This window comes from Euleptes europaea, chromosome 5 (genome assembly GCF_029931775.1).
Source record: "Euleptes europaea isolate rEulEur1 chromosome 5, rEulEur1.hap1, whole genome shotgun sequence".
NCBI lineage: Eukaryota > Metazoa > Chordata > Lepidosauria > Squamata > Sphaerodactylidae > Euleptes > Euleptes europaea.
The window spans coordinates 45,241,968-45,259,164 of NC_079316.1; the positions used below are offsets into that span (position 1 = coordinate 45,241,968).

Consider the following 17,197-nt stretch of genomic DNA (forward strand, 5'->3'; position numbering starts at 1 on the left):
TCACCATGAGATGACAGGGATAACCCTTCTCTGCAAGATGAGAGTTTTCTTCAGTGAGCAGGAGTGACTTCACAACCAACCCCAGAATCTGAGTTACGGGCCAATTAATATATTCTTACGGATCTACAAGGTAGCACAACACATCACAGTCCACATGAGGGATGAAATTTCTCACATTACCTCTTAATATACAGATTTGTTTTACTCTTCAAATATGTCTTTACAAATATATATTTATATATTTTATTCCTTTTCATAACAATAAAAAATCCTAAACACAAACCAGTACCTTTTAAACAAGAAAAACTGAATTCTACAGTCCATAGTGAAAGATTCCTAATACATGGGCTGCTGTGGCACTTTTACCATTTGGAACATCCTGTCTGCACAATAAGAGGTTCTGTATTATTAATGCTGTGAATGAGGTAAACATGAACCAGTTTTACCTGACTGTTGTCTTAAAGGGTGGATAATGCACCCAAGTTTCCCCCCTAAGATCTGCTATTGAAAAATGGGATTAAAACATAATAAAAGGCCACTCGTGGTTCCAACCATATTGTGCTGTCGTCGCTAAAGAAAGTCAATTGATACTAAAAAAAAGGCTATTCCAGATACACTACAAATCTGAACACCAAAACCAGTCAAATCAATTTAAATATTTGATATGGCAACACTAACATTTTGGGGGTGGGATAAGGAAAAATTATTTGTTGGTTCAGTTTTACACACAAGTACCCCCCATAACTGCCAATTCAAGCACCTCTGAAATTAAGTTTGCATCATCTTTAAGAATGCTAAAATTAATCAAATTCCTGACTATGGTAACTACATTCGAGGAATTCTGGTGGGAATTAAAATGTCTTGCTTTCAACACAAGTGATACGCAGAATAGAATCTAGTCGTACAAAAATGCCAGATTATTTTAAGGCACAGTGATTTTGAAAGAAATTCTTCTGCTAGTGTTGCTGGCTTCATACCTTGGCTTCCTGATTCCTAACCATACTATGTGGACCTTCCACTGAAATCCGTGGAACTTACTTCCACATAATGAGTTTGGGATGGAGGTTTCAGCGGGTATAAACAGATCCGCCCAATGATGCCTTTTTGCTGTTAAGTGAACCCACTGTCCCCTGGTAAATAGTGCAGAGATGGTGTGTGCGGCTGGTGTCAGACGTAGGCTCCCAATGCTGCGTGGAATTCTGTGAGGCACTGCACCAACTGCTGAAATTTGGGTCTCTCCTCCGGATCTAGTGCCCAACAACAAGCCATCACAGCAAATCTGCAAGATAAAGCAAGCAATGGTCAGGAAGCTCGTCACAAGGTCATCCCTCTGCTGCTTCCCTGCAGTGACAGTTCTAAGGTCAACATTTGTGACTAATTCATTCCTGTAGGGTCTGGATCTCCTTCCCTCCTGATACAAATCCAACGCTTCTCAAATTACAGCCACCATTGTTTTACTTGGCTCTTCCTTTATTAGCAAAGAGCAACAACTGATTCAATTACACTGAGTGCATACGTGTAACATGATCCTTCTTAGGTTGCAATGGTTTTAAAGGGTTTCTTTAGTATTCCTCAGCATAAAGAGAAGAATGGGGGGGGGGGGAGAGTCAAACATTTAAGCATGCTTAGGTGTCATGGATAGTACAACCTTTGCCTCTCATTCTTTGTGGTCACAGCCGTCAGTAATAAAGCAGCACAGAATCAATTTGTTTCCCTTGTCTCTGTATCTACCTCTTGTCATGAGGCAAAGAGATATGATCCATCTGCCTACTGAAAGGCCCCACAGTGCATTGTGGGGAAAGCAATCAAATCATAAAGGCTGACATCGGATCCATTCAATACTTCTGCTGACCATACATATCACTGGTTCTTGTAGGTTATCTGGGCTGTGTAACCGTGGTCTTAGTATTTTCTTGACATTTTGCCAGCAGCTGTGGCAGGCATCTTCAGAGGAGTAACACTGAAGGACAGTGTCTCTCAGTGTCAAGTGTGTAGGAAGAGTAATATATAGTCAGAAGGGGGTTGGGTTTGAGCGGAGTCATTGTCCTGCAAAGTATTAAAGGTAATGTGCAAATCATTGTCCTGTAAGTATCAAGATAATGTGCTAATGAGGGTGTGGTATGTTAATGTGGAACCATTGTATCCTGAAGTGATCTGTTAACATGTGGAATCCAAGGCTAATCCGCATGGCTATAGTGGACTGTAGTCTTCGTTAGTCTGGAGGTTTTCAGGACAGGAAGCCAAGCCTTATTCATTCTTAAACTCTCCTCTTTTCTGTTAAAGTTGTGCTGATGTTTATGAATTTCAATGGCTTCTCTGTGCAATCTGACAAAATAGTTGGTAGAATTGTCCAGTCTTTCAATGTCTTGGAATAAGACCGTGTGTCTTGGAATAAGACCACGGTTACACAGCCCAGATAACCTACAAGAACCAATTGACCATGAAAGCCTTCGACAATATACATATCACTATTCCATCTATCCTTCTCCAAAGAATCGGTCAGGAAACACAGAATGGAGAAACCACAGTATATGGAAAGAAGAATTCACTCTGTGGCATGTGGAGTCTATTTTGGGGGAAATATTAATCAAAGAGAGGTTTAACAATATTTAGTTGTAAACCTCTGCTCTCAGACTCACAACATCTCAGTTCAGCCAAAGTTATCATTCCATCTCACATTTTGACTCCAAGCACAGAGAAAAGCTTATAGGAATGTAGTACTATTTTTCAAAACACAATCTGAGTAATTCTTGTTGATTATCTTTATACTACCTCAGTGTAATGGGAAACAGCAGTAGTCTTGTGAAACCAAACAATCTATTTAGTCACCACTTACAGTTCATCAGGACAGTTGATAGGCTGAGCTATTCTGTATCCATCTTTTAGATAGGCAGCCATCTCAAAGGGGTCGATATCAACATACGGAGTTTGTCCTAATGTCATCAGTTCCCACAAGGTCACTCCAAAAGACCACTGGAAAGAATATTCCAAAGAATAACTGGCTGTATTTAGAAGTGTTGTTTCCATTCTCTCCCAGAAATATCAATTATATGCAAATATTTAAAAGGCACACCCTCGCTTTTCATATATTATTCATATAAATATTTTACACACAAATATCTAAATTCTTACAACTGCTGTGGTATAAACAGGACTGTTAGTCCCCTACTACTATGATTACTCTACTATTAGAGTTTACTTCAAATAATGCTGTTTTGTACGCAGGCATTATGATCTCCCAAGCAGCAAATATACATGCTCTCTCTTAATTTGAAGTATTTACATACACACACAGGTGATATTTGTGGAGTACGCATTTTGTAACATTACCAAGTGAGCTTTATGGCAGATTTTTAGCTCAAAAATAAATATGCACTCAAAAAAAGTATCATCTTTATTAAACACGATAATAATTTAGTACAGATAATATTTTGGTGTGAATGAGTTTTCTATTTACCGGTAAGTAAAAGTAGCCACATTTAACACAATTATTTCCTAAAAACAACTAAGTTCTCTCTGAATTAACAAATTCCAGTGAACGATTTTGATACTAATAGTGCTATTAATACTGTCCAAATTAATCTAATCCCATTCAGCATTTCATTAGCACCACTAAATGCATTAGCTTAACAGGAGAACCTCCCACTGTTTCAACCTGAATGTCTAGAGCAGTGGTTCTCAACCTTTTTCGAGTCGCGACCCCCTTTTACAATTGCCAAGTAACCTGTGACCGTCGTCACATTTGCATATATTTGCATAAATTTGCATAAATGACATTTTCAATAGGATAAAGAAAACACATTTGTTTTTTGGCAGTCCAGGGTCTCCATATATATAATTACTTTAAATTTTAAAGTTAAAAACAAACAAGCAAACGGTACTACCACCTGTTACGCAGCGGCTATGACTGTGTGGTGTGGCAACCTTTCCTGGCACGGAGGAAAGAGTGCCTCTGAGCATGCACTGCGTTCCTTGTCCTCCCCTCTCTCCCCAAAAACTCTTCCAAGCAGGCCGGGGCTCTCGCGAGGAAACCCCCTCTCTTGTGACTGGGACACTGCTTGTGCACAGAACTGCAGTTATCCCTCAAAGCGGAGCTCCGTTTAATCACCTCACGAGAGCGAAGGGCCAGGAAAGAGCCGAGGGCCGCTTATCCCGCTCGGACTTTTTGTGCCTTTTTCTCCCCTCCGCCAGTCACCGCTCCTTCTGCGCCTCACCGAACCTGCGCGCTCGAGGGGGAAATCCCGAACTGCGCATGCACCTCGACTCTCTCCCCCTTCGCCTTGCCAGAGCGGAACTGATGACTCCGGGCAGAAAAGCGAACCTACACTACCGACATGCACACTTGGATTCCAGGCTGAAGCTCCCGCCCCGCCCCACCCCCCGAGCGCGGCTAAAAGTAAAAACAACGTGGCTGTAACGGCCTCAAGGGGGACCGCCCTCTTCTCCTCCTAGACCTGAACTGGCCGAGCCAGGGGAGCTTCCTTGGCCTCCCACACATCCTGTCGCATCATCCACCCGGCGCAGGTGCGACCGCGCCCAGGGCTGGCCCGCCCGCCTCTCAGCTGGGCAGCAAGGCTACAGCTGGTGTGCGGTGGCATGCCGCCGCGTCTCTGCAGCCCGGCTCCTTCTGGCTGTCGATCAGCCAGTTCCTCACCTCTCTGCTTGGGGTCTTCCCTGCCCTCGCGGACGGATCAGGGTTACAGGGCGTCTGGGTTAGTCCTGGACAGCCCGGGATGGGGGCTGTCCCAGGACAGTGGCGGCGACCCCCCAGAAAACACTTCGCGACCCCCTTGGGGGTCCCGACCCCTAGGTTGAGAACCACTGGTCTAGAGAGTGCGATCCAAGAAATAGTGACAATGGCATGGGAATTACTAATGACATTAATTTAAAATTGATTTGTTACAATTCGATTTAAACAGAATGTATATAACAGAATGTATATAAGGCAGCTTTAAACCACATCATAGCCTTGATCCACTCTGGTTATGAGGTCTCCTCTGGTAACTACAAAGGCAAAGGAGTATCTTTTCAGCTAGTAAATATATGTAGCCAATTCCTCCTTTCTTCTGGAAGCAGGATACAAAATAACTGGATGCATGGGTTTAAGAAATTGAACAGGTGAAGTAGTTAAAGTTTAAGAAGCTGGAAATGCCTTGACCATTCATCAATACTTTGATCAACTAAAACTAAGACAATGCAAAAAAGGCAGAACGCTCTAGCTTCTACTGACCAGTTCTTGCTTGTACAAATCTGAAGCTTTTAAAAGCTCTGTTAAATTTGGTTTACACTTCTGAAATACAACTTCTAGTTCCATCATTGTCAAGAACTGCTTTGGCAATCACTTTATCATCACAAAGGATACATTTAAAGAGCCCAACTAACAAGAGAACTGCCTTCTGCCTGGATGATGCGCAAGCATGTGTAACTCCTTAAGGTTAGGACGTAAGAGTAGTTGTGACATGTCCCAGGAAATACATGGTGGGAAAAACAGGGACAGGAGCAACATACAGCTTTGGCTGATAACTTACCACATCACTGGCACCTGAAAACTCATTGTTCACCAAGCTTTCAAGAGCCATCCACCGCACTGGCCTGTTTTCATTGTCTCCGAGGCAATGGTAATCCATGGGAAACAGATCTCTGGACAGGGCATTGTCTGTAATCTTTACCTGAAGTGCCTCATCAATGCTGCATATTGAAATAAATACAGACAAGAACTTATAAACGATTTACATACAGGCCAAAAAACGATTTACATACTGGTGTTAAGTCATATGGAGAGAAGGCAGCATTGTATAGCCCCATCTCATCAAATCTCGGAAGCTAAGCAGGGTCGGTACTGGGATAGGAGACCACCAAGGAAGACTGCAAGGTAGCCCAGCCCTCACTGACAAAGAAGTAACCATTAAAGAACAAACACCCCACCTCTGTGCCAAAAAATATTTTCAAGGTGGCTCACCTATGTGGTGGTGGCTAAGCCTGCTTTGGTGGCCCAACTCATTCATCAAGCCAACCCATATGAGCATAGGAGTCTGCATTCTGTTTCTTGGTCACAACAGAGTAGGGTGTAATGTTGGGAACTGGCTTTATCACCGCCATCATCACTCCTAATGGAAAACTCGACTGTCCCTATGCATGTTAGTAGACTCCCCAGGCATGCAGATCAGTGTTTGTAAATATTTGGATGACACTTGCAGTCTTTTAAGCAGAGGCTGGACAAACACTTGTCAGGGATGCTCTAGGCTGATCCTGTATTAAGCAGAGGGTTGTATGGCCTGTATGGCCCCTTCCAACTCTATGGTTCTATGAACCCAGGGAGGCTATAGAAACCCTAAACCGGTGCCTGGAGGCAGCTCTGGAATGGATGCAGGCGAATAAACTGCAGCTTAATCCTGAAAAGATGGTAGTACTACTGGTGGGGAAAAGCTCTGACCTGGGAATTAAAGTGTCCACTGTCATGGATGGGGTTGCACTCTGCCTGCTGTGGTGCATGGCCTGGTTACATCTAGATTAGATTACTGCAATGCGCTCTGCATAGGGCTGCTCTTGCGAAGCATTCAGAAACTTCAACTGGTGCAGAATGCTGCTGCTAGGATGCTGGCTGGAATGACAGCACTGAATGAGGAATGGAATTAAAAGTAGTGGTTGCTTGCCATGAGAGGTGCATTCCCCAGCCTCAATTTCACTTCCTACATACTCTCATACACTATTTATCTCTCCTTCCCTGTGCTGCCCCCCCCCCCAACTTTATGCTACCCTGGTTCAGACTAGGCGAACAGGTTCCAAGCCTGTACGGTCAGTGCAATCGTGTAATAGTACTCGAGAGCTAAAGTTCAGTCCTAGGTGAGTAGGAAGATAACCAATATAGCCCCAGGGCTCAGCAGTATTGAACTACTGTGTCACTGGGGTGGTGGTGGTAGTTTATTTCTTGTTGCCGTTATCAGGCTGCTTGCAGGTCCATCAGCAAAGCAAAGACTATAACTGCAATTTTATGATAATGTGTAAGGGAAATACACATTTTATCTTGTTACCACTTGGTGACTTGAAGCCTATTGATGATGGCCAACATCTGTCTCACCAGCTGATTCTTTGCGCCAACTTAATGGCTGCAGTACGGATACTGCAAGTTATAACATTCTCTGTAAGCATCCCTTTGCCATGCTGCATCTACACCTGTGTAAAATGGGTGTGCCCTGACTTGGATGGCCCAGGCTAGCTCGATTTCATCAGTTCTCCAAAGCTAAGATGGGTAGGCTCTGGTTAGTATTTGGATGGGAGACCGCCAAAGAATTCCAGGGTCGCTATGCAGAGGAAGGCACTGGCAAACCACCTCTGTTAGTCTCTTGCCTTGGAAACCCTACGGGGTCACCATAAGTCAGTTGTGAATCTGAAGCTTTTAAAAGCTCTGTTAAATTTGGTTTACACTTCTGAAATACAAATACTAGTTCCATCATTGTCAAGAACTGCTTTGCAATCACTTTATCGTCACAAAGGATACATTCAAAGAGCTCAACTAACAAGAGAACTGCTTTCTGCCTGGATGATGCGCAAGCATGTGTAACTCCTTAAGGTTAGGACGTAAGAGTAGTTGTGACAGGTCCCAGGAAATACATGGTGGGAAAAACAGGGACAGGCGCAACATACAGCTTTGGCTGATAATACACACACAAGAATGCAGCTACAAGCTTGTGATGGAAGACAGTGGTTTACACACACACACGAAGGGTGCAGCTACAAGCTTGTAATGGAAGATGGTGGTTAGAACACAGAACAAACAGCAGGGTGCTTTACAGTACATCCACTGAATGGACACAGAGTGACTTCAGATGTACTGCAGTACTTACACACAGTTTCTAGCAGCCAGATCTTTGTGAATGACCTCCCTTCTAGCCAAGTAGCTCATTCCGCAGGCAATCTGAATAGCCATATGTACAAGATCTTGTTGTGAAATTGCCTATAGAAAGATGGTAACAATTAAAAATTTGTTTGGCGTATAAACCCATAATTTGGTCAATATTATCTACCTGTCCAAAGTACAAGGTAGTGTTTTTTCCAGTACAATGAAAAGCTGTTGGAGTTTGTGCCAAAACACAAGGTTCTTTGAACACCGGAGCTCCAAATCTCAGTGTGTATTTGCTATTTTAGTGGAGAAGATGAAGAACAAAATTTGTCTCCATTGCCTTTCAAGTGGGAGGAGACTAGAAAAATGTGTTTCTTCAGTACAACTAACTGAATGAAGGACTTGCATTCTTCTGGCAAGGCATAGACAACATGAACTAGGTGCAGAATTCTCTGGATGCTGGACTTTGTCAACTACCAAGCCAATTTTCTAGCTCCCATGCTGGGGACAAAGGCTTGAAAATGTATGGGAAAATATCTGGCAACCTCAAATGCCAAAACAAAGGGTTTGGCTTTAGTCACCCTGCATAGCTCTTTTCCCTTCAATATGACTAAGAGAAAGAATTCAAGTTATTAAAAAATGCACATTTGTTAAATTTTACAGACGTTATATTTCAGCTGTTTCTGATTAACTGGATTTTAGAAGTACTATAATAAGAGCACATAGAGTATGTTCACCTTTATGCCTAGGTTTAAATCTGCCGCAATCTCTTCCAACGTATTTTGACTTCCTGACAGTCCCACGATAGACACATGTTGGCTAGGTTAAATGCCATTCTATCAGGGGAGCTAATGGGTCGTTTAAATAGGGTTCCATACTCTGAATGAGTATGTCAGGGTGGTTCTAGCCAAATAGATATTCTTCAGCATTCTTTATTTAGTTGTGCCCTGCTCAATGAGGCCAGAAACTGACAGATAAAATATTTTATTCGGGATCCTGTCTGGCTAATCTGAGGGTCCTTTTAGCAGGGGTGGATTTTAATATTACATTGGAAGTTGCCAAGTTTCTTTCCCAGTCAATGAAATTTAAAAAATTAATTATTTTATTGGTTATCTAGATATCTATTTATAAACAAATATGAAAATATATGGTTCCTTTCGCTTTAGTTTCAATCTCAGTGTGACACTGTTCAAGGTTGGATTGGCTACATGAGCAGTATCATTAAAGTAAAGCTGTTTCTGATGCAGAATTGCACTGTTCCCAGGCCTACAGCATCCTGTCTAGAAAGAGGTAACATTCCAGTTCAGGGGCACATTAACAAACTATAATGAAATACATTGATATCAGATGACATAAGCTATATTGCGCCGAAAATTCTTTGCGGAGTTTAGAGGATCAATGTCAAAAAAAGAACAGCATCTGCTCTGGGAGAAACAGAAAAGAACACTGACTCTAAAGAGTCTTTAAACACACTCAGACTGAAACTTCCCTACAATATGATACGGTAAATCGGTACTTGGCATAGGTTTTTAACTATCACTTTGTGGTTAGAAAATGTTTCACATGGAAGACAGAGAATTCAATGCTGAAGAATCATCCTCTGGAAGGAAGAGAATGTAGGAGCAAGTTATTTATATAATGCACTTCAAAGATTAGCACCCCAAGTACTGAACACATGGAGTTTTCCACAACACTTTCATGTTTTAGGACAGAAGTTTCCAGAACCCACAAAGGCTTAAAGTGGTGTGTTAACTGTGAAATAGCTTATGAGACTTCAAGTTAAACAAGAGCACACCTATGAGGAACGAGTGAAAGGCACTCACCAAAGCAAATCTATTCCTGCAACCTCCTCCCTACATCACCCCCTTTTGGGCTGTACAGATGATGCAGGCTGGGGGGACACTTGGCCAAAAAAAAAAAATAAAAGAGAGAGAGACGGGGGCCTGCCATGAGATGAAGAGGAGCTTCTAGCTTTTTCACCAGTGTTGACTCCACAAGACTATCTGCTGGTGTGTGGGGGCGGGGGTGAATTTTGCCCACTTCCTCCTCCTTATTGCAGCCGTCTATGTTGCACAACTTCAATCTAAAAAATAGTCCAAACCCCAGCATATTGAATTCAATATTGTTTTAATCACCCTGACCTGGATAGCCTAGGCTAGTCCAATCTTGCCAGACCTCGGAAGCTAAGCAGGGTCAGCCCTGGTTAATAATTGGACGGGAGACCACCCACATACATAGAGGAAGGCAATGGAGAACCACCTCTGAACATCTCTTGCCATGAATGCCCTAAAGGATTGCCATCAGTCAGCTGCGACTTGACAGCAAAAAAAGTTTTAATCATGGCTGCAACCTGCTAGAATACTGCTTTACTGGACAGGTAAGATATTTAGAAAACAGTTTTGCATAGGCTCCAGGTGTAGTCTGCGAAGTGACCGTGTTGAAATGACTCAAGATTAATATGATGACAGTCTTACAAAACTTGATATATAACGTACATACATAATGTATGAAGTAGACAGATCTTTTAAAGTTACCCAACTATTATGAGCAAGATTAACGTTCTTTGGAAGTGATTCAGCCAATGAAACTGTTACATATGCATCCTCCACCCAAGTTTTATTCAAACGTGCAATAAAATGTTGCTCAGTTTTATTTGAGAATTTTTTTTCATTTAAGTGTGGCATCGTTTGGTTTTATACTAATGACTTGCCCAATAACAGAACCCACATTTTGTCATGTGGCTTTTAATATTTTTCTCCTGCATGCATTCTAGAAAACAGAGAGCAAAAAGTCAATTTTCACCCCCTCCCCCTGTGCACACCCACATTCAGTTTCAGTATAACTCTGAAACGCTGTCCTAGCAAGACAGAAAACATTAGGGTAGCTCCCACTGCTTCAATTCTGCCACTGTTACACTATTTTCAGAAGCTTGGATCCCAGATGCCCTTTCCACTCATGTAAGAGGGACGGGCTGGTTTGGGCCTATTTCTTGCCTCAGTATGACCCCATGATGTTCCTGGGGGCTCCACTTACCTATTAAGGTAGAACTTTGGGGGGGGGGGAACCCATTTGACATAGCATAGGTCCACTCATGCTACAGAGGATCCAAATCTAATTCTTCAAATAATACCATGCTTATACTTAATTACTAATGGTAGCACCTTTCCAAAAAACAAGAAGCATATTTCTTTTGCAAAAGGCTTTATAGCATAATAAATTCTTTATAAAGATCCATCCCTTACTAAGTCACTGTATGCTCGACCGTTTAAATACTAAGAGGCAATGGCGAACTATTTGAAATTTGCAACTTCTTACCTGAGGATTGTTTGCTTCTACTAGTTTGCACTGCCGCAAAAACAGCTTGAGGTTCCCCCAGTTCATGTAAGGCAACAGCACCATGGGTTTTTCTCCTTCTTCTATACAAACATGGGTGATAGGAAGCAGATTTCTGAAAGAAGTAATAGTTCTGGTTGGTTGGTTGCTTTGCTTGATAGTCACTCACAACCAATAACCGGTAACCTCACTTTACATACGCTCCCCTCAGATGTGCCCTATACTAGTGACTGGTAAGCAAATTCCCCTCATCCAAACTGCAAATATTTCCTAGATTTTTTACATCTACAGGTCTCTTTTTTTGGTGTGAAAATGGGCTGCGGCTTCAGCGTAATATTAATTAGGACAACTGTTTATTCATTTACTTAGTACATTTTTATCCCGCCCTTCCTTCTAGGAGCTCAGAGCAGCATCCATGGTTGCCCCCCTCTTCAATTCTATTCTCACAAACCTGTTGCATCCCTGCGAGGTAGGTTACGAGAGGGCCTATTCCAAGGTCACCAAGCAAGTTTCATGGATGAATGGGGATTGGGATCTGGGTCTCCCAGATGCTAGTCAGACACTCTCACCGCTATGCCATGTTGTCAATGAATACACAGCCAGTGCATCATGTAAAATTTTTGTTGTTCCATCCTCTCTTCAGTTATGCCTTAAAAAGTTTGTTCTAACCATTTTAAAGTACTCTGCATAATCACCTTGGTTATGCATTCCTCTGGAATGCGATTAGTAGATTTGATCTTTTTGATTCACAATGACTCTTTGAGGAGATTTCGGCTTACTGGTTCAATGTCACCCAGCAAGCTAGGTGATTGAGCAGGGATCAATCCCCCCACCTATGCCCCAAACTGTATCGTACTGCTCTCAAATGTACTATTTGATAGACTTTTTAAAATGCAAGAGAAGTTGATATGATGATTTTTTGTTTTTTTTTAAATGAAAGTCTCTATCCAGGTGTTTAACAAGGCTAGTGTGATGGTGGGGACACTCAGAGGACTGGCAAATGTTTTATGATTCCATTAAAACAAATAATTGAGTAAAAGGTCAGGGGACAAATGCCTTAACTTATTACTTGTTTTCAAGGTAAAGCACACATTAATAACAAAAAGTAATTGCTCAGTATTTTTAATAAAGTACTTACATCTTAAAAGCACAGTATGTTATTTCCCTAGCTCATTCTACAAATATTTACAATGAGGAAAGTGAAAAACCCCATGTGCTCTTTATCCAAGACAGCATGCCACAGAAGTGAAAGGATATCTGAACATTCTCTTCTCCTTACCAACTAGCTGAAAGACCTTACCCATTCTCAGTTAACACTTTACAACAAGATAATATCTACTAATAGTACAGTATTTACTCAAAAGGAAGACAACCTTGAAGGTAAGATGACCCCACAAAAAAAAGTTTGCACAAAAAGATGTGAACATAATTAACTTGTATGTGAATTTAAGACACATACCATTTTTAAATGGCATACCTGGAAAAAACCTAGTCTTGCATTTGAGTAAATACAGTAGCTGCTTAAGATAGTAGGATGGACAGAATTTTCAAGGTTGATTTTGGCTTAATAGAGTCTGCTTCACTTTTGATGGAGGGGCCCGACTTGTTTAGGACAACTGCACCTGTCATTTTATGTCATCATCATCATCATCATCATTCCTTTATTGGCATAAAAACATAATACAAAAAGGGTACAAAAGGAACTGAGATATTAAAAAGTGCCCTTTATGGCATAGTTAAAAGACAGTTACCTCAAATGGCGCTGTTTGTTACTGCCATCTAATTAAGCGTTTGGCGGGCTTTTAAAACAAACTTTAAAAACTGCCACCGTCTCCAATATATGGGCGAACGATTGTTCAATAAATAGGAAACGTTAAAAGAATCGGAGACTTTCTGTCTATTAACCAACAGGGAGCTTAAAAGTTCGTTACGAGATTCTATGTATAAACTACAATAAAATAAGACATGAGCAACTGTTTCAATACAATTGTTGCCACAAGTGCAAAGCCTGTCAGACAGAGGAATTTTCCGAAATCTGCCTTCAAGTAGCACAGATGGCAAAACATTAAATCTGGCCAGAGAAATGGCTCTACAGTGAGAAGGATCACACAGGTGAGATAAGTATGGGATCATTTCATGTAAGACTAATGACTGAAACTTGCATTCTGCGAACTTCTATAATTCTTGGCTAACACTAATACTCAATTCCCCACCCTCCAAATTTGGATGTATGCATGTGAAAAGGCAACAGAGCTCAAAGCTTGATATTCTGCCACTTCTGTGGCCTAAAGAACAAACATCAGAGCAACCCAGTGGAATCAGACCAAAGGAAGCTTACGAGTATGACATGAAGGCAATGTACCACCCCTGCTCCTGCCCTACAGCAACTGCTTTCAGAGGCATGCTGATGCTGAGTACAGACTTACTGTTAATAACCGATAGATCCATCTTTCATGTATTTGTCTAATCCTCTTTGAAAGCTGGAAAAACCAGTAGCTGCCACCACCATACCCTGTGGCAAAGTACTAATTCAGAGAGGCATTTTTACAGAAGAAAACAAAACCTGCTTTCATTAACTGCTGCCCCCCCTTACTCCCAAAATAAATAAAAATGACTTCATTTTCATCTTAAGGACGTAATAGTGCTAACCTGTGATGAAGGCCTCTGAGTTTACAGCTTTCTGTCAACATCATTGTCACTTGAACTTCTGAGGCTTGATCTAAAAAGTCAAATGTTTTTAAAAGCAATTTTGCAACCACAATAGAAAAGCAAATGAATAAATTGATGAACAGGTAAAGTCAATCCTAGGCAAAGCCTTAAGCCTCTAGTATAACACCTTTTACTGGGATTCTCACAGTGACCTACACCTGCCAGTGATTTTAGACACTAGTTTAACCTAACTTCAGCTCAAAACCATTGCGTAACTTCTTCTATGGGCACTCTTGCAGGGAAATTCTCTGGGCCTTGAGTATACTATAAAAGTATTCCCCAAGGCCCACAAGCCTTAGAGCACCACGCCAAGCCCTCACTCTCCCTCCCAGGTCCTTTCTTGCCCATATGCCTGATATGGAGTCCTGGGTTGTGTAGGATATTAAGATGTGCGAGAAACTACATGCCACATCATACTTACTTTTCTTCAGACAACTTTCCCGCACTTCTAAGTTTAAGCACAAGCCAAGAACAAAGGGGAGCTACCAGGCCAATGAACCTTAAGTGGCCAGATTTCTGCTTTTGAGACAAAGATGCTTGGAGTGGGGGATGAGTGGGTTGCTGGATTAAAAAACTGATTTTAAATCTCAGAGCACCATTTAAGCGAAAGAGGATACTGAACACTTTTGTTGAAAAGCTAAGTGAATATTCAATGCAGGTTAAGTGGACTTCGGTTAAGTTACTGAAGCGCAAAACTGAATGTAAAGTAGCAGACAGGGTTAGAATAATAAAATGTATCTAAATTACTATCTAAAATACTATTTGTACACCCTTTTGAGTGCTACATGGGCCTTAACTGAGGGATTCACCACACTTATAGTCATCCCTAGTAAGTTTAAATGATGAAATTGTTTTAAAAGATTACCATGAGAAACACAAAAAGAAAAATCTAGTTCTTGGATCCCACCAAGATTTCCACGGGTGCAAGAAGGGAAACACCCCTATTAGTACAGACTTAGCCTGATGTTGGCAAAGCTTGGAAGGTAATCAGGGCTGGCCATAGTTGGTACTCGGATGGGTGACCACCAAGGAAGACAGAGGAAGACAACAACCAACCACCTATACTCATTTCTTGCCTTGAAAACTCCATGACGTGGAGCAGCTCACGATCCCTTTAAGGAGGGGAGGTGATTTTTGCTGATTCTCCCCTCCCAAGGGAGACCTATAATCCTGCCACCTAAAGGATTCCCATTCCCCAGAAACAGTATTTTGGGGATGTTTTGGGCAGCTGTGGGAGGAAGGAATAGGTGAAAGTAACCCCCGCTGTGCCTGCAGAAATTTACATGGAATACAAGCCTAGATATTATATTGTGAATTTCATTCTCACATGCAGCTCGTTTACAGGGACACATTGTATCTCCAAAACATGCCTACTTAATGGACTAACTCAGCTTTATATACAGGTAATACTTCCAGTTAGATGAACTTGTAATGCCAGTAGTTTTTGGCTAAAAGCTTCCTTTTATAGAGGGCTGACAATAAAAATTCCGCAGCTCTTTCTCTATGCATACAGGTTAGGGCAATAGACCAGTCTTACTCTCCTTTCTACCAGAAAGTTACTCCCATTTGTAATGGGAACATTTTGATGCCTCACCCCTTCCTCTCCTCCCAAGAATTTACCAGGCAAAGAAAGCTGCAGCATTTTTTTGAAGATACTTGAAACTACATCCAATGTATTGTTTATTCTGATTATTGTATTTTTATCCTATCCTTCCTCTTAGGATCTCAAGGTAGCATAAATGGATCCCCTCCCATTTTTTTATCCTCACAACCACCCCGTGGCATAGGTTAGGCTGAGGGTATGTGACCGGTCCAAGGACAGTGAGTGAGACTGATGGCAGAAGGGGACCCGAGCCCAAATCTTCTCAGTGGTAGTCTGACACTCTAACCCCTGTGCCTCTCTGGTTCTCAAAGAATGTGCATGGCAAACTCTATCAACTTTTTTGATTGGATTTTAAAATGCCAATATGCCTCTAATATTGTTGATTTGAATGATCTGGGTTTGTTTTGGTAAGCCTGCTCCCTGTATAACAGAGTTCTCAGCAATGAATTGCTGAACATCGTAAAAATGATTGACCTGTATTCAAGTATATAAGGAAATTCAAATCTTATCTCATAAAACAGTTCCAGCACTTGCATTGTGCTTTCTTATCAATATTATTTCCTTGTTTCTTATAAGTCAACCCGTTCCCTCAGCAAAACACATTATGTAAGCTTAACCCGTACTTAGGGTAGATTATGTAACTCAATCTGTAATGAATTACACTACAACAATTCTTGAGCCTCAACTAAGGCACAACAGACAGTGAAAATTAGTTAAATACTGTTAAAAGCATTATAAACAAGAAGATTCAAAAGAAAAACAGTTCATTCTTACTATGACTGGAGTGTATTTGCAAATTAAAACCTGCAAAAATTGCACACAGTGGACCCAAGGAACAACTGGAGGGTTGTTGTAGCTCCTTGTTGATCAGACCCTGCTCAACCCCTTTCAACATTCTGGAAAGTGGCCCCAGAGACATATCTAAAACTGTTCAGTAATATTAAGTTGATTGGCACTAAAGGAATGCTCTTCTGATGCCACCCAAAACTCAGAGGAGTCTGCGCAGGCTTAAAGAAAAACTCAAATCCTAACCATTAACTGAGTGGCAAAACATGACATGTCCTTTTAATGTGCTGAGGTTTATAGTGTTCCTTTTTAAGGCGTACATGCTCACATGTGCTTTAGGAGCACAGAATTTAAGAGGACCACATCCTCCCATACTGTCCTGCTGGACAATGAGATAATGACTGCAGGCTCTCCACTGAGTCCCTCTTGTGAGTGTAGTGAGCAGAGTTGCCAGGAAAGGCAAACCACTTCCACAGCTGCTTCCCATCTATGAAATGGTCTCCCACTGAAAGTCCATACATCCCCCTCCTAGACCACTTTTTAGCCACAGCAAAAAACTTCTATTTTGTCAAGCACTGACAATTCTGAATTTGCTCTGCAATGACTGCTTTATGCTGATGATTGTGCCCGAGGCAGCTTAAAATAAAAAGCCAAAACAGAATACCATCTACTGAAAATGACGTTGCAGAGAGCCAATTATAAATATTTAAAATAAAGTAAACAAACAATCCATAGATAAGCTTTAGCTACTGCCACTCCTGCCTTTCCTTGACATTCAGACATGTCTCTTTTTCCTACTTCACCTGTACTGTGTAGCTGACCTCCTACTAAAATTATGTGGCGGGACACTGCCCATTGATGGCTGCATTGCACTTATGGCTCACTGGGAATCAGCTGTCTCCCAAAAGTAACACAAACGCACAATC

The 17,197-nt window shown here is 41.5% G+C and overlaps 1 protein-coding gene across 2 annotated transcripts in view; it reads right to left on the reverse strand.

Moving 5' to 3' along the window:
* Positions 1-825: 825 nt before the first annotated feature.
* RYK (receptor like tyrosine kinase) overlaps positions 826-17,197 on the reverse strand; it is a 44,251-nt gene continuing 27,879 nt past the window's right edge. For both annotated transcript variants that reach the window (XM_056849304.1, XM_056849303.1), the window contains exons 10-15: positions 13,823-13,892; positions 11,156-11,288; positions 7,845-7,954; positions 5,529-5,688; positions 2,837-2,973; positions 826-1,279 (exon numbers count right to left, since the gene is read on the reverse strand). In XM_056849304.1, the coding sequence (XP_056705282.1) occupies positions 1,168-1,279; positions 2,837-2,973; positions 5,529-5,688; positions 7,845-7,954; positions 11,156-11,288; positions 13,823-13,892 (722 nt within the window). In that variant the 3' untranslated portion in view covers positions 826-1,167. The remainder of the gene's footprint in view (positions 1,280-2,836; positions 2,974-5,528; positions 5,689-7,844; positions 7,955-11,155; positions 11,289-13,822; positions 13,893-17,197) is intronic.